The sequence below is a fragment of the Podarcis erhardii genome (assembly GCF_964252035.2).
Source record: "Podarcis erhardii genome assembly, chromosome: 1".
NCBI lineage: Eukaryota > Metazoa > Chordata > Lepidosauria > Squamata > Lacertidae > Podarcis > Podarcis erhardii.
In genome coordinates, this window is record NC_138497.1 from 48,296,909 (window position 1) to 48,315,505 (window position 18,597).

General features: G+C 43.9%; 1 protein-coding gene across 2 annotated transcripts in view; it reads right to left on the reverse strand.

Annotated features, from left to right (window-relative positions):
- Window positions 1-1,521: 1,521 nt before the first annotated feature.
- GALNT16 (polypeptide N-acetylgalactosaminyltransferase 16) overlaps window positions 1,522-18,597 on the reverse strand; it is a 143,772-nt gene continuing 126,696 nt past the window's right edge. The window contains exons 12-15 of one of the 2 annotated variants that reach the window (XM_081881749.1): window positions 18,024-18,107; window positions 16,650-16,791; window positions 12,078-12,194; window positions 1,522-2,412 (exon numbers count right to left, since the gene is read on the reverse strand). In XM_081881749.1, coding sequence (XP_081737875.1) covers window positions 2,275-2,412; window positions 12,078-12,194; window positions 16,650-16,791; window positions 18,024-18,107 — 481 coding nt within the window. In that variant the 3' untranslated portion in view covers window positions 1,522-2,274. Of the gene's footprint in view, window positions 2,413-12,077; window positions 12,195-15,314; window positions 15,415-16,649; window positions 16,792-18,023; window positions 18,108-18,597 lie in introns of those variants that run through there. The other variant, XR_014161424.1, reaches the window with a different exon arrangement.

Below are 18,597 nucleotides of genomic sequence, written 5' to 3' on the forward strand. Positions count from 1 at the left end.
TTTGTTAACATGGGCCAGGCACACGAGCACAGCTTGACCATTTGGGCATCGGTTCTTCAGCACAAGCTGTGCTTACAAGAATATGGTAAATAGTGGGCACAGGACATTGGGTATAATATTATGTTTGCTGACTGGGAAAAGTTATGGACCACCGGTATGAAGTTTACAGCATGTAATGCCTTGAAAGAAAACATTATGAAAATGATATATAGGTGGTACATGACCCCAGTCAAGCTAGCAAAAATATATCACCTGTTAGACAACAATTGTTGGAAATGTAAGGAAACTGAAGGAACGTTCTTTCACCTCTGGTGGACTTGCCCCAGGGTTAAGGCCTTCTGGGAAATGATATATAACGAGCTGAAAAAGGTATTTAAGTATACCTTCCCTAAGAAACCAGAGGCCTTCCTTTTGGGCATTGTTGGCCAGAGGGTGTTAAAGAATGATCGAACATTTTTTATGTATGCAACAACAGCAGCAAGGATACTTGTCGCTAAATATTGGAAAACTCAAGATTTGCCCACGCTGGAAGAATGGCAGATGCAACTGATGGACTATATGGAGTTAGCAGAAATGACTGGCAGAATCCGAGACCTGGGAGAGGAAGCAGTGGAAGAGGATTGGAAGAAATTCAAGGACTACCTACAAAAACACTGTAAATTATTTGAGTGTTAAGAAGGATGAGAGATTTGAAAATAACAGGGCACCATAAAGTTTGGTGAAAAGATTATGAGAATGAGTGAATTTTATGAGAAAAATAAATTTTGAATAAACATTATGGTAAAATTAGATATTTAAGATTTAGACAAAAATATTCAAAGTTTGGGACAAAACATTGGAAATGGGTACAATAAGAATGGAAATAAGGTGATAAATTGCTGGTTAAAGTTTTATAAATTTGGAAAGTAGGAGCGAGAGACGTGAGGAAGTCCAAAAATGAAGAAAAATTGGTTATTACATGATGCCAAATTGCTTATGCTGTTTTTTCTCTTTATTGTATTAAAAAAACCCTTAATAATTTTTTTTTTTTATAAAAACAAGAATATGGTAAATAATATAATGGGTTGCTTTCTGCAGGTAACTGTATATCTCTCATGCATGTTAGTGAAGGCAGAAGGGAATGATTTTTGTTCTCTTCTGAGTCCTTCAAGCCCTTTCGCTTAGCATAGAAAGCACCAACACTTTTAACACAGGCTGTCAGGGTAATGTCATTGAATGCTTCTGGATGAGACTTAATGGATGGTTCCCTAGCAGCTGCTGCCTCACATTTATCAGTCTCAAGAGTGACCTCCAATAACCTATCCACTATAGCTTAGACATTCATTTTCTAAACATTGTTTTCCTAGTGGTGGAAGAAAAGAGGTAAAGACAGTACTAAACAACAAAAAGCATCACTTATGCCGCATCCTCTGTAGGGGAAAAGGGGACCTTTTGTCCATGTGCTTTTCAGACAGCGTTTGCGCTTCAGGACTCATTTTAAAAAATAAAAATAAAATAAAAAATACCAACAGACCATTTAGCCAGTTGGGGTTTTAAGTTTCTTACTGCAATGTACCATCAACCCTATCAGAAACAGCAAACAAGAAGCCGTACAGAGAATCTCTGCGATGAATTATATTAACACACGCCAGTGAGGAACCAAACACAGAAACAAAACAAAAAACAACAATAAAGACCCTAGCTGCTGCTTCTTTCATCCCCCACCCCCCACAATTAGGCATCTCCCAATAACTTAGCCACAACAATTCTTGCTAGTTTTCTCATACAGCATTTTTGTACAACACACATGCAAAATGAGAAGTGATGTCAGTTCAAAATGCCAGTGAAGCCAAACAAATCCACCAGGAGTTCATATTAAGCGTTGTCACAGACATCCATTGCAACAACTCCATGGGGCCAGAGAACACAAGTTTCTCTGGAGAGAAAGGAATGGAGGAGAGGAGAAGAGTTGTCAGTCAGTCTTAGTCACACCTAAGTCTGGGCTACTGGGCTGCACCCTTCCCGAGCCGTGAGCTGCTGTGGAGCTTCTTATGGAGTTACTCACAGAGGGGAAACGGCTAGCAGGTGGGCTATTTCCAGGGATCTTTCCATATATCTCGGCGTGCTTCGTTAATGGATCCAAAAACACTGACATTTCAACTGAAATAGTTATCGGCTTAGGCTCACAATCAAAATACTTAGGGTTTAAAAATAATCAAACTTCATCCCCCACCCTAACCCCTTCCATTCCCAAGAGTCTCATGCAAAAGCATCGGAGAAGTTGCCCGGCAACCATCATGTGGCTTGAAGCAGCTGCCATTGTTGGCCCAGTATGTCTGACTGGCAGATGTTGGTCACTAGTCTGCTGGACTGGCTTTCTAAGCAAAGGCCACTGACGAAGTGCTGGATGAAGTTGCCTTTCATCTTCCATTTCTGTGAGAGGAAAGAAGGGAAGGAAGACAAAGAACAACATCAAGCGATTAAACCTGACCCCTTCTTTACTTAGTTTCTTGCTTGTTATGTTTAAAGCACACAGCTGTGTCTGTGATGCTACACATTCAAGAAGTGCTAAATAAATCATATTTGTTCACGGTGTTATTTAGTGTCACCATTTTGAATTTCTGGCATGTGCACGACAGTTTCAGAGCTTTCGCCTTCTAATTCAGTAGCACATCTCAGTGAGAAAGGTATCCAGCGTCTCTAATTATTACAATAGTCGCAGCACTATGCCATGCACACTCACCACAGAGCAAGTCCCACGGAAATCTTATTTCTGAGTAAACATGCATAGAATTGCATCTGTCAGTATGAGGCTTGGGGCATCAAGGATGACCTGATTAAGGGGGTGGAACAAGTGGTGAAGGCATCAGAAATTTGGATCATTGGAATTCTGACTGGGAGTGGGGATGAATGGCAACCAATCCTCTAGCTTTTGGAATCACATATATTTTGTACAATCAGTGGCATTGGGCTGCTTCCCCCCCACTCCTCCCGGCAGGTTCTCTATTCTCTTTTTTCTCTTGTGAATTGCCTCCAGCAAAATTTCCATGTCTTGACTCGGGGCTACTTCTTACGAGGCAATTTATTTTTAGGCACTGCTACCCAAGTTCTAAAATACCAAAGTGTTGCTTGGATTAGTTAGGATAAGCACATGAGTATAAATCAAACCCCCCACACTTTCAAATGTTTTTGAGTGGACCCAACGGTTTCCTAGTCATCACCGACACACATTTATTCACATGGACACTTCACGACTGAGATAATGTGCAAGCATTTTGTACCTGGATATGTGTTATCTGAGTGCAAAGCCTCTTATAAGAAGATGCAGCCCTGAACAGGTAAGTGTACCTATTATCTCTTGGTTCAGCAGTCAGGCAGTCAGGCGCAATGTGTGCTCAAACTCTAAGTTTCTTTTAAGCTAAGGACAGTCTGGCTTATTAATATAAAAACCAGTAATTTATGTGACCAAGTGTCGTTTTCTGCCGTCCCCTACAGCTATGGCTCAGCTCACTTACCCAAGCCATTCTACGCTTATTTGCTTTGTAAGTGGCATTTTGTAGTGTGTACACATTTCTGGTCTTGTGGCGTATGGTGGTGCAAACCATTGATCTATTAAGGGCTAGTGGGTGGACAGTTGATTCTGCCAGACAGCAGGGAATTGGCCATGGCTTGCTTCCAACTACATGATTCCATTTTTTAGTACAGGGCAAAGACGGGCAATCTGTGGTCCTCCGGATATTGTTGACGTCCAACTCCTATCACCCTTGATCATTGGCCATGAGAGTTGGAGTCCAGCAACATCCTTGTTATAGGTTCTTATAGCACATGAAATTAGACCCTCTTGCCTGCCCCAAACATAGCCGCTTGGTGTTTTAACTAGTCCTGTGTGCTTAGAAGCCATCTGGCATGGCAAAATGAAATGCTCAATAAAGTAACAACATAGTATAGCTGTGAGAACTCCCTAATGCCAATTCTGTGGCACATTAGAGGAGACTTCTCAGCAGTTGAACGGGCTGAACCTTCCCAACTTTCCCCTTCTGCTTCTTCAGCCAGGTATGACAGAGGGCCAGGGTGCTCTTAGAAACTTGACCACTCAGGGATATTAAATTGCTATTTGTCTCAGCTGCTTGATTGATGAGGGCAAAAAGGGACAGGCTCCAACTCCATGGCACATCCAGATAGGAAATGCTGAGAGCTAGCTGCTCCACCCAGGCTGCTTGGCCCCTTAAAATTCACGCTAGCACTCATAATGGGCAATTCTTCTCAGGCTGACAAGCTGAACAGTTTTAGACAACCAAGACATATGCCGTAGGTTGTAGGGCAACCAGCAAATGTCCAGATGTTAAAATCTATAAACACTTGAAGTAAAGGCTTCATTAGCCATTATCATTAGTTCATTTTCTTGGAAGTACCACCTGCTACACCTGATTTCCTTTGGCAAGATCATTATTTGTCTTGAATCGATTGTGCCGTCTTCAAAGCACTCTGCCTGCCGCCACGTTACGGAATCATTTAACGATTTAACATTGGCATCCTATACATTGATATTTAACCCACTTTCATGATCGGACTCCTTCAGTTCTGTTGGTGGACTGACCATATCTCCCATACAAGCAGAACTGCCCAGTCAAGCAACAGTGTGCAGGAAGGTGGTGAAGAATGAGAGAGAGAATTAAAACTCTCCACAAAATCCAAGATGGGGCCCCCTTTCTAGCAAACCTATTTGATCTCAGTAGCCACTTTTTATATGGTAAGGTTGTGTAAGTACCAGGTGTTCTCTTCGTGATGATTTGAAGGACACCCAGTATCTGCTCTGCAAACACTTTGGAATCTGTAAAAGAATAGGGTTACCACGCTGAACGTTAGGCAGCTACAGTTCTTCCAGGAAGGGAGGTACCATTCTGAGGACCAAAAGTGGCATGTGTGATTTGGAGAACAATGGGCTTGGTGAGGTGGAGAGCTTCAAACGTGTCCACTTTAGCACTATTTCCCTGTTGTGGTTTCCCCCCCCCCCTTTTGCCATCACGTCCAAAATTGGTGTAGTCTTGGGAGGGATTCCCAAAAAGATTTGCTGGGGGTGGTGACTAGCCCTTGCCTGGAGGCAGTGAGTATAGACCTCTGATCTAGAGGCAGTGGGAGAGGATGAAATGTTTTCTATAAGCTTAGCCTGGTAGGCCAGCTGTAGACTTTCCTGGAGAAGGCAGTCACTTAGTAACTCTTAAAAGAGCTCAGAAATTTCAGCCAATTCAGAATGCCACTGTCTGACTAATAACAGGTGCTGACTGGGCAGGGTATATTAATCTGATACCATTTCGCTGGAATTGGTTGCCTATTTGTTCCCAACCTCAATTCAAAGTGCTGGCTCTTATTTTTAAAGCTGCAAGTCAGGAGTGGGGAACTTCTGGCCCTCCAGCTATTGCTAAACTACAGCTCCCATCAGCCTCGGCAAGCCTGGCCAATGGCCAGGGATGATGGGAGGTTGCAGTTCAGCAACATCTGGAGGGTGGAAGTTTCCTCACGAGGGTCCCCATAACTGCTTTTAGTGGACTAGGACTACAGTGCCTGGAGAGCCACCTTTCCCTGTGTGTCAGCCCCCTCCCTATCTCAGATCAACAGATCTAATGCATAGTCTTTTGACAAGATTGTGGTGGGTTAGACTTAATCATCCTGGTACTCTTTACTGTCTGTTAGGGGACCAGCTGTGATTTGTCAAGCTCTTCCACTGTACAGAGATTGCTGTCAATGGTAATTAGGCAGGGACGTTTCCCTTCCTTTGGCTCCCAGCAGCATCCTGGCCCCTTTGAGAGACCCATGTTTCATACTGTTTTTCTGGACTAGAGGCCCACTGATCTGTAAACCTCTTTAAGTAGGATTGATATCCCTCGCTCATTCCTTAGCAGCTGCAACAGGGCACCCAGCAAGCATTTTCTCCCGCTAATGAACGACACCAAACGAAAGAAACTCCTCTCTTAATTGCATGACTTGAAAGCGCAGCGGTTGTATCAACAGAATCTTTTTCAGTCATTCCTATTCAACAGAAAGGTAAGGTGAGAGAGGGCACAAGAGTGAGGATGGAGGGCAGGGATGACATGTAGGGAACTGTATTAGCGCAATTACTGCATCTTGTAATTAGTTAGCTGTAAATGGCGGGCTTGGTTTCATTAACCTCCCACCCCCACCCCATCACACACATCCAGGCTTGCCACTGCATTTTCCAGGACACGGCTCAAAGAGCAGTAATGTCACTGTACAAGACACAGCTTTGTTTGAAATTTCACATCTGATGGCTTGAGTGCACAAAAGAGTTATTAAAAATAACCCAGCCTTGGGCCAACAGAGTGGAGATGAGATCTTCCATAGCAAAAAGAAAGAAAGAAGAAAGCATTCAAGTTTGACCTTGGCTAATATTGTAGGTCTGAATCATGCATGCAAACTGGGTGGCCGTTTGCAAGCCTGTGGGCCCAGATCTACATCAACGTTTCTCAAACACTGGGCCTTGCTGAAATGGTGTCTTCTCAATGCGAGTACCAGCAATTCCCCACATACTGAGTAAAGGTGGTTGGGAGAAAGGGATGTTTAGGAGCAGGGAGGGAAAATAGGCCCTCCCTCCTCTGAAGGGAAAGGGTCAGAGGCTGAATGAAAGAAAATTAGAAAAAGGTAAAATGTTAACCAGAGTTTTCCTTCTCCTAGATCGGCTACCTTCCCAGGTGGACACGGCCCATCTGCCCCTCACTTCTCTCTATACTAGCATGTGCAGAAACCGCATTAAAAACAAGTGTTCTGGAATCAAAGATTGTGTAATACATGGACTACAAATGCTAATCTCTCTCATTCCCACTTTGAAACCCCTTCACTTCAAGCTATGCACTAAATAAAACCAAAAGAATTTGAGCTGTGGGAAGCTAATGCCTACTAAAAAAACCAAGTACTATTCTGCTGCAGGGGTCACATTCAGAAAGGAATGTTTTCTCAGATTATTATAAAGTAGATGCTGATCCAAGCACCTGAAAAATCTCTCTCTCTGTGTGTGTCTGCATTGGCAATCTGTCTGTTCCTGTAGCGTTCCATTTCCCCCTCTCTGGAAGCAAGCAACTGAAGAAACCTCATGATAAACTTCCATCACTTTCCGCTAGCAACTAATGTTTCACACCCAATTTGTCCATAACAAAATAAGATTTTCAGAATATTTGGGAGTAGGTGTCACTCTCTTCTTCTTCTTCTTCTTCTTTGAGTACCCAGATACTCATCTAACATAGAATCATTACTCCTCAACATGGCAATTAAGTCATTCCAGTGCAACTAATATAGCAGGTTAATATTAATAGCACTTCAGAAATACAGCAAAAATATTTTTAATGGAAGAACAATTCTCCATTTTCCCAATTCTTACATAAAAAGAAAATGTAAGAAGTTTGGACTTTTTAAGAATCATCATATTTGCATTGTGACAAACATAAACCAAATAGAAAAGCTGACCAAAAATAGGATTGTTTGACTAGTCAATAGATTTATTATAAGATTTCTTACGCAATATAAAAATACAATATTAAAACAATTTATGCTAAGAATAAGGTGGATTCTAACATGTATCTATTTCAGGTGCCAAAGACTAGGGTGAAGAGATGTTCCTTCAGCACATGTCAGAAGATATACAAGGAACTCTGCCTCTTGCCATCAGGCAGGAAATTTATTTCCAACCCCCTGCAATGCAGGAATCTCAGCTAAAGCACCCACGACAGACAAAATAAATAAATGAATGAAGGTGCCAGACACATGTCTGCAAGGAGGGGAGTCCACAGTTTAGTGGCTGCAGGAGAGAATGCCCTCTCCCTTTGATTGAAAGATTGATATATAACTACATGTGCGATTCTAAGCTCTCTCTGGTGCTACTCTACTTTTGGTGCTGTCCCCGCTCAGTGCTATTGACATATTATCTGGTCCCCACAAAAGGGATTCTGCTTCACTTGTTTATTCATCTGCCACAGTTGCTGATAAAAGGGGGGGGGGAATGTGTGTTAAAAATTGCAAAGGGTATTTTTTGTACATCAGTGCTAGAATTAGAATGTCTTTTTTTAGTATCTATCTATGTAAAAAGGGGGATGCTGGTACTCATATGTTGATAAAAGTGTCATGGGTGCTAGCACAAAATGTCTGCCACAGGCAGCAGAAAAAACAGTGCTAGTAGTCCCTACCAGTGAGTGCTGTCAGAAAAAAAGCTGTTGTGTGTGTGGTGTAGTGGTTACGAGTGGTAGTCTCATAATCTGGTGAACTGGGTTTGCATCTCCGCTCCTCCACATACAGCTGCTGGGTGACCTTGGACTAGTCACACTTCTCTGAAGTCTCTCAGCCTCACTCACCCCACAGAGTGTTTGTTGTGGGGGAGGAAGGGAAAGGAGAATGTTAGTTGCTTTGAGACTCCTTAGGGTAGTGATAAAGCGGGATATCAAATCCAAACTCTTCTTCTTCTTTAAAAAACATGCCCAGCTGTGAGACTTTCAGCATTAGGGGAAGTAGGATTGGGGAAGCTTCACTGTGCTGATGTTTCTGCACAACTACATTGGCCAAGACTTGGGGGTCCCCCTTGCCTCCCACCCTCAGAACGGGTAGCTTTTTCCTGGGATGCTTTGCTTAGCTCTTAATTAGGCCATCCATAACCCAGCTTATTTCAACACATTGCCACTATTTTCAGAGTCTGTCCGATGGAGTTTTCAGGGTTTAGTTTGTTAGCCACAGCACATCAGTGGCAGCCTGATACAAACTGCATGAGTTCTACCAACCGTGGAAGATTGCCATATATTTTGGGGACATTTTGGTACTGTGTTTAATAATTGTTATTTTTGTACAGTATATGTTTGGATTGTATTAAATGCTTATTGTGGAGAGCTTTATTTGCATAATGTCATATGGTTACTTGCACTGCTGTTGTGATAGAAATTTGAAGCACTGCTATGAAACAGCACTTTTAAATGAAGTGATGCCAACGGGGGAGCTCCAGGAATCCAGTGATTTGGGAAGGATGCCATCTGGGATTCTTAAGAATGATGGAGAAAAAGGCTAGTGAAAAATAATAAAATCAACAGACAGAGCCCAATGCCATATCCACAACATCTATTTCCTTTCCAGGCCAAAACAGGATTAGCTTATTTTTTCACTTTAGCCCCCTCTTTGCCCTGGTCAGTTCCTGGATGAGTTTTGAGTTTGGGCATGCATACAAAAGGCAGCATGGGAATTGTTGTAGAAACATTCATTGCTAAATGGCTCGTAATAATGAAGGCTGAAAAAAAATATGAAAAAGAAGAACCATGCTTCTGAGCTTTTGGATTCCATTTGAATCCAGAAGACTGCAGAGTACTGGTCTCATAGGCAAGCATGGCTCATTCACTGTTTCCATTTCAAAAAGGACACCAGCTAAGAGCTGCAGGTGACAGAGACTTTGCTTCTTAGGCACAAGAGACAATGGAGGATGAGTTCTGCAGCAGCAGCAAGAGTTCGCTATGCCACAGGGAGGAAGATTTTGTGAAAGCACTTAAGAAGAAATTAGTGACCTAGTTCCAAAGCAGGCCGGTGTGCGTGTGGTCACCAGCAGAGGAGGAAGGTAGGCCTAGGCAAGAACAACTCACTGGGGACATTCACACAGCCCTAATTTCAACAGCAAGAGTTTATTGAGGGCACATGTGTTGTGACAGTTTTTATGGGCGCTCCTACATTAGTCAGAGCTCTTGGGAAACTTGTGCTTATGTTCTCTATGTGCAAGGTTTTAAAAGGAATTCTGTCCTTGTTTTTTGTTTTGTTTTTTAAAACAGAGACATATAGGCAATTAGGAGTACCTTAACAGGTCGATACTGCAGGAGATGAAGGAGGGGCTGCACATATTTAGTTTAGACTTGTCAACTCCCTCATGCAGAACAGATTCATTCTGTGTCGCAGCTATTAATAGAAATAGAAAAACCTCCCGTACCAGGAATTCGGAACCTTTCCTGATCTATGGGTTAGATGAAATCCCACCCCTACTTTCCATCCATTTAGCAGGTAGCAAACTGTGGGGAGGGTTGTCAATTTTTGGAGGGGGACTGGAAGTATTCAGGGAGGCATTTTTCCAATGCTTTCTCTCTTTTCTGCCCCTTTTCTTATTTAAAATCCCCTTGAGGCTTCAAACTGTATTTCTGCTGCCACACATGTACCGTATTTTTCGCCCTATAGGACACACTTTTTCCCCTCCAAAAATGAAGGGGAAATGTGTGTGCATCCTATGGGGTGAATTCAGGCTTTCACTGAAGCCTGGAGAGCGAGAAGGGTCGGTGTGCACCGACCCCTCTCCCTCTCCAGGCTTCAGGAAGCTCTCCGCAAGCCTTGGGAGCCCGACACGACTTCCCACCGGGCTCCCAAGGCTTGCGGACAGCAGCCTGCAGCCCGAAACCCGGGGAGCGCAGCGGGTCGCGCCCCGGGCTTCGGGCAGATATCTGCAAGCCTGGAGAGCCCGCCGGGAGTTCCCGCCCGGCTCCCCAGGCTGGCGGATAGCAGCCTGTTCTGGGGTCTGGGGTCAGGGGAGGCTCGGGCTTCCTCCGCCCCAGCCCGGCAAGCTCCGGGAGCGAAGGCGAGGTTGCGCAACCTCGCCTTCGCTCCCGGACCCATTCTGGGGGCTGGGGTCGGGGGAAGCTCGGGCTTCCCCCGCCCCCAGCCCCGCAAGCTCTGAGAGCGATGGCAAGGTTGCGCAACCTCGCCTTCGCTCCCGGACCCCCAGCCCCAAGGCTAAAAATGAAGCCAGGCTTCTTTGCTCTTTGGGGCTCGGGGGGGGGGATAATTTTTTTTCTTTATCCCCCCCCCCCGATAAGTGAGACCTATGGGCCGGTGCGCCCTATAGGGCGAAAAATACGGTAAGTAGCTGCAACAACAAACAGGGCTGCTCTTAGAGACCACCAAAAAGCAACAGTTATTTTGCTGTGACCCGGAACAACGCTTTGTCATGATATAGCACTGTTCCAGGGGTAACCTGGAAAAAAAATAGGAGCTGCCAGTCATGGTCACAATCTCTCCCTCTCTCGCCCCACAGCTTCCTTGAAATGACACTATGCAAAGACGCAGCACAGTTTGAGAGGAGCTATAAGTTGCAGGAGGGGTGGGGCGTGTAACCTGGCCACCTGTTGAGGGATGCTACGAATAACAGTGCTTCAGCCACCCCAACTTCGGCAATAGCAAAAATACAGTCTATTATAGTAGGGTTATTCAGATACAAAAGTTGCTGAGCTTATAGCAATAGCCCCCCGGCGCTCTCGAGCTTGAGCCAGGGTTGTCTGCGCCAGAGCCAGACCCTGAACAAGAGCCACACACACACTTTAAAAAAAACACCCCCCAAAATCCAGGGCATTTGCTTTAAAATGTAAAATTCCCCCCGGATGGGTATGTATGACCACCGGGAGTTCCCAGACATACTGCAACCCTATATTATAGTAGCTTTGGGGTAAAAAAAGGGAGGGGGGAGATAAGTCACTGCCGCTCATTACCAGTTGTAAGTTTCATCACATAACCTTTCAGAAAGTTCTCCCCAAAATTCCACCCTCAATTTTGAGATACTCCCTGCCCCCCCAAAAAAACTGAACCAGAAATTTGAAGCTGAGCCCTAGTTTTTAAAACTCACGCAGGGAAGCAACCACTTTTTACCTTTTCTGGCATAAGATATGCTATAGCAAAGCAACACGTTTCCGTATCCTTTTCTATAGAGTTGTACCAGTGACATGAACACATATTAGATATTACCTGTGCCATGAAGTGTGATGTGCAAACCAACCCCACCACTCCCGATACCTGGGCTGTATTGTGTCTTCTAAAATTGCTACTAGTGTTCTTTATTTATTCTTAAACGCCTTGGATGCCCCCCAAATGTGGTCTGACTCTAGCTCCCATCAGCCACAGTCAGCGTGGCCAGTGTGCTTTGGATGGCACTCATACCACACACACACACACACCCACCAGTTTTATGTTATCACCATGGATTGTATCCCATCTCCAGAGCCAAACCACCCTTATACAATAATTTTTAAAACTAAACTACAATGGCACCAAAATAAAAGAGGGGAAGTGTGATTAAGGAAGCACCGTACCTGTCTGCCATCTTTCTGATTGCATGCCTCAATTGTGATCTGAGAGCCAGCGGAGAAAGAGGTGATTGAAAGACACTTGTCCTGCTGCCTGATTAAAGGGTCACTGAATATCCACTCCTTTGGAGGAAGAAGAAAAGAGCACAGTTCAGTGATGGAAACACAATACCTCTTTCAGCCATCAAGTGCTCAGTGCATGTGCTTTTGCTTGTAAGAAAAGGGCTGACTCAGACCTTTTCGTCACCTGAATTTCTCTATGCAATGGCCTTTGGGCATGCATGTACCTGTGATCGCAAGGACAAAGCATGGTGCAAACTAGCAGCAGGAGTCCACTTACTGCTTCAGAGGTTACTGAACCTGCAGCAGCAGCAGCTTTCAGTACAGAGGGGAAACATAGCAGAAAAAAGGCAAGAAACACTGCATATGTGAAGGACACTCAGTTTTGGAAACAGAGACTGAAATCCTGATATAGTTTGGGAAAGATTGGGCACTCAAAGAATTCAGGGTTCAAAAAAGAGCTTTTGAGGTGTGCTTCAAAGGATACTAATTGGCTCTCCCTCTTGCTAGACAACAGCTTGTCCAAGAATTTCAACCTTGGACAACCTTTTCCCATGATTGGCAGAGGTGGTAGGCCAGCGTGTGCGGGGAAACACCTTTCAGCCTAAAGGCCACATCCCCTTATGGAAAACCTCCCAGAGGCATGACAATAGTGGGTGGGGCCAGAGGCACAGCTGAGCAGTGCAAGAGATATGCCTCTTATCTTCCATACAGTAGCCTTACCTTACAACAATCCAAAAACCAGAGGGTTGTGGTTTTTTTTTACATACATTCCATACACCTCTTTCCATCTGGACCAGCAAGAGGCAATATCACAGTGCAAGGACACATTCCATGCAAGAGCATGCAAGGAAGGGACAGAGTGGGACCAGTAAGAGGTGGGGCTTAGGGAGAGGCTTGGGGGGGGGGCAAAGCCCGGGCACCGTCCCAAGAGTCTGATGGAGAGATAGGCAAGAACACATTCAACCCTTGGGCCTGAGGATCCCCCCCCCACTTGCTTTTTCTAGAACAGGCCACAGTTTCTACTTATCTTCCCCAATAGGGAAAGTTATCAACCTTTTTTCTAAAACACGATTGTAGCTATTGTCTATGGTGGCAAAACATGCAATTTATCATTAGGGAGACAGCATAGACACCCACCAGTAACAAACACAGAGCAAGAGGGCAAGCCCACTTCATTGATTTACCCTCCCACCTAATAACCATCCTTCCCAACAGACAATTAACATTCGCCTTCTTCGCTGGGATAATTCCCAGGACAGAGATACAGTTCAATGAATTTCAGCAGTTTCAAACAATGACAAAATAGCACAGCAAGTCAAATCAAACAGCTTGTTGGACGCTGTCTGCAGGCTCCTTCCCAACCATTAACAGATGTGAGTGAGCCTTTGTTGGCATCCAGTATCCTACTGCGACCTTTTGCTGACTCAAGCTGCTTCCTTGCTATATGACAGCATCTGAATGAAGGGTTCCTGGTCGAGATTGTCAGCTGGAATAAATTCCTCAGAAGCCACTGAAGTTTAAAGGGTTTTGCAAAAAGCAAGATTCTGTAGCTACGTGTTATGTTTGTGGCTATTTACTATGTACTCCAATAGTTTGTTCTGTATTTTATTCTGTATTGTTCTCTTTCTGGGAAATAATTAAAAATATATTTTTAAAAAAGTGTAGAGGATTTTGCCACACATAGCATGAATCATTATGTTGCAGAGCAGTTCTATTATGAATGCCCATAATGAATTATAAAGAAAGCAGCTACTATTTCAAGCCAATTTTGAGAGCATTTGCAACTGATTCTCATTCAACACAGAGGGGATTTGCTACCTACTCCAGAATAAGCAAAGCCAATATTTATTCACAAAGAAATTCCCCCCTGGGTGGCTTACAAACAAAACAATACTAATACATCATAATCAGCAATAGAAAAATATAATTTTGTTGCAAAAGGGAGAGGAAACACCCCCTCCCGGAGATTTAAAACACCAATATAAAAACCTGGGTGAACTAAAAGGTCTTAGGCTGTGTACTTTGGATCCAATGCATTCACAGCACTGCTTTGGGAAGCAATGTCCATACAATGTTAACCACAAGCCACATTTATCTATAGGGGTGTCAAAACTTTTCAAAGAGGGCCAGATTTGATGAAGTGAAGGGCCATGGGGGCTGACCAAAGGGCCAAGCAAGGTTGTTGACCTTTCTTTAGTATTGAAATTGTTGAGCTTTTTATAGGATTTTACCCTTTACCCCAGAAAATAAACTGCCACAGGGGCCGGATTAAACCGACCAGAGGACTGGATTAGGCCCCCCCAAATGGACTTTGGACATGCCAGCTAGAGGAATCCAATGTCGCTGCATTTTAAACTGGCAATGTGTGCACAGCCTTAAACAGGATTTAGAGCAGTAAATTCTTTACAACAATCTGTCGCCATAACTTCTAACTCCTACAACGTGCAGGATCTAATTCCGTGCCTTGCATTCTGTGGGATGCTTTCCCCAGGGAAGTTCGCCTGGCGCCTTCATTATACACCTTTAGGCGCCAGGCAAAAACATTGCTTTTTAACCAGGCCTTTAGTAGTTGTTCTGATTGACATCCTATGCCCTTTTAAAATGTGGCTCTTTTTCGGGGGCGGGGGGGGATGTGCTATTGGGTTGTTGTTTTTATTTTGATTATATATATATTGTGATTTTTATGTTGATCTTTTCTGTGAACCGCCCTGAGACTTCCATGTATATGGCGGTATATAAATTCAAACAATAAAATTAATATTAACATACGTGTGCAACCACACCCAGGATCAACATACGTATATTCCCTGTGTGATAGTAGTGCCAGTAACTTTTACATACCAAAGAGAACTGGTGAAAAGCTCAGGGGGGGATAAAGTGGGCATTATTCCCATATCCAACCATATCTGGTTGATTAGGAGCCACTAAATGCTATTTTACATGGTATCACTATTTATAGAGTTCCATATAGGAAAAAAGTTGTCTGTAGATTCTGACCATCACATCCATGGTAAACGTGTGGCCTCCCCATGCCTTGTACATGTAATGCAATACATGTGTGTGCCAGCACCACAGCTGCAGATATTACGCATTGATTTCACTTTTTTTGTCCTTCATTGTAGTTCAGGAAAACTGTGTACTGTGTGAAACAGCCTCAAGACATAAAAGTTTTCACAATACCATAGCTCCCAATGTCCTTTAAATAGCTGCCTCCTCCTCCTCTGTTGGACAGCTCCTGCATGTGGCAAGGGACTTCCTGTCTCTACATCTGAACTATGTCCTTAAGGCAATAGTAAAACAGAATAATAATGGAATTGTAAGATAATAAGTGGATCTGGGTCATTCTTCACATTAGCTCTCCATTCTCTTCACTGCTCCCCCAATTCCAAACAATGCTATGTGGGCACTGTATCTCAACTGCTGCCCACACGATGCTGGAACTCTGAGGGCTGGTTTCTGTGAGTTACTCTGAATTTTCTCCCTGATCCTTCTCATCTGTTCTGGCTGTACACCCACAGGCTGTGCTGATTTTCAAGGGCCAAGGAAATGGCCAGAGGGGAGATGTCTGACTGAAAAAAAAAGCTCATGCCAAGCAGTGCCTATTCGGAGGAAGAGCTTGGGCTACCAGGGTTGGCCCAAGACATTTTGGTACCTGAGGCGAACCACAGAAGGCCTACCCTGCCATAGAAGAAGGAGTGTGTTAAGTTGTGGGCAAACATATCAGACGACACAGCGGTTCTTCCAAAGCAGCTCTTTATTTGTAAGCTGGAACAGAACTGAACTGAGGAGCTCAGTCAGCCTGCTTATATAGAGCTCCAGAACAATGTAACTGTTGCAACTTTCTAAAACTATCCAATCACTGAACGTCACTTTCGATCCTTCATTTGCAGACAAACTATCCAATCACTGAACGTCACTTTCGATCCTTCATTTGCATAACTATCTACAGTATCCCCCTGCTGGCCCAGGGTGAGAACTTCAGTACATAACAGGGTGAGTGAAGAATAAGGGTGCAGGGAGTGAAGTTCAACAATGGGAATAAGGGTGGGAGGCAGCTGCCGAGGAGGCAGCCTCCAGCCTCCAAGAAGCACACCACAGCTGTTACTGCAATCACAATAGCAGCAGTGGGTGATGCATTCCTTGGAGGCCAGATCTGCTGCCCCTGTGGATTGTGCTGCGTGGGGCAGTAGCCTTGTGGGCAACCCATTTTATGATGGTTTGCTGTGCAAGTACTTTATCAAGGGGGTCCACTCAAGTGTCTGGGGAGGACCTTCAGGGAAGGATGAATCCCAGTCAATTTTTTCTCTGCCTTCCAACAATCAATGTGGCTTGGAGGAAGAACTGAGGCAAGGCCTGATGAGGCCTAGCCCTATTGTCCACAAATTATCTACTGCCTCTGCCCAGCCAAGGGATCTACCAAGATCACCATGCTTCAAATGCACACATTTACCTTCCCCAGTAGGTAGTAGAAAAGCAGCAGAAAAGAATAAAGGGACCAACTTCAGTTCGCCTCACCTGAGTGGCCACAGGATTGTTCACTGTCCCTTTACAGCTTCCAACCCCTGCTAGAGAATTCCCTGCTGTATCCTGTCCCTGAGACTCCAAGCAATTTGCTCCTTGCTTGATGATGCCAGGAATCAGCTCCTTTTCTGGAACCCTGAGAGACAAAACAAAACCAGAACACAAATTGCCAAATTATCAATACCATCTCTGTATTTGATGGTGATAATCCAGAAGAAAATAAAAATAAATCTTCCATATACATATGAGAATAGTATCACACGACACATAAATGCTATCCCGCCTCTGGAGTGAAACACAGCAATAAAAAGAATATTGCAATCAACTGAAGTCACTGAGGGAATTCAAGAAGAACACCAATTGTGAGAATGATAATACCACGTTAAAGCAGGTATATATGTGAACCGTTTGTTTTTCTTGAGCTACATTGTATACAATAAAGGCTGTTTTCCCCAAGATTAACTATGCCCCTTAACTAACCCACTCCTGCTCTTACTTCAGTAATTAAAGAAGTGAGGTGCATCTTACACCAAAGTTACCTCTGTGATACTAACTAGTTTGTACCAGTTAAGCAAGCAGACTTTTTGATCTTTTTCAAATTATGGCAAAAGGTTTCAGAATCAGTCTTATTCATTTTAATTACAACAGATTATAACTTCTAAACATACTACAACATATACCGGTATATGTATTCTCATTTCTATTACTCCAACTGATGTACCACATACCGTAACTCCATTGTTCTCTGAGTGGGTTATATATTTTTGCCTTCTAGGATGCCTCATGAAAGAAGGCTACACCTTGCTTATGAGGTTCTGATGCTTCTATCCTTTCACAGTAAAGTAAGCTCGACCCAACTGTGCCTTCTACCGTTTCCCATAGCAACTTTTCAGAAAACCTGATCTTTACCACTGAATCAGAGCAAACATCAATCGTGTTTTCTACAGATTTATGTTTGCTCCAATTCAGGGCTAAGGAGCAGGTTTTCCCAGGAAAAGCAGCTGAGGAAACACAAAACCACTCGGAACCATGCCTAGAAACATGAGACAAGGGGAAAATCCCTTGGACTCATGCTTTCTGGACACAAGACAAAGCAGAAGTGTGGATGAGCTCCCAGTTGTCTAATCCCACCTCAAAAGTTCAAGCTGCCATAGTGAAGAGGCATTGGTTCAAACAGAGCCATGTCAGGCCCATGGGTGGGAGGTGTGGAGATACCTGTTCAAGAAAAGAACCTCCAATTTGTCATGCATCTTTCCAATGTGCTACAAGCATGTTTTACCTCTTGGGAAGGCACCTGCCACTTTCCTCCTTCCCACAATGTTAAATATACATCCTGCGGTTTTACTTGAGATTCAAAGGATGACTCACTTGAGCTCAGGGTAGACGTTCTCCAAGTACCACTGGAAGGATTTACAGTTCAGTTTCCTGCGCTGTTCCACCCTGTCCACAATACTGGAAGCAAAAGCAAATTGTTCCTATCTTCGTTGTGAATGTGGACAAAAGAGATTCTCATAACACAGGCAGAACACAAGCAAAGATTACAAAATGCCCAAATGTGTGAAGTGCAGCCACATGCTACTCAAACAATACAATGACACATTTTCACAACACCTATGCTAACAAGTCCTAACAGAGGTGCTTTTGTAATTTCTATTTTAAGCTTAGCACAGGGGGCGGGGAGGAATCTCAGGCTGATGGGCCAAGTCAGACCTCTTCTGCCTGTCTCTTCCTCCTTTCCCAAGGCATCTATTAATGTAGTCCCACTCCTCTGTTCATCTTGAACCCTTTTGGGCTGCATGGGCCGGATATGGGTGTATCCTACAGCTCACTGTGAGAAACTGAAGTAGCATGGGAGTGTTTATTCTGCTCCCAGTAACATCTTTCTCCTTGCTTTGCCTAGGATCCAGTTATGTATGGGTAAAGAGAAAGGTAATATACAGTA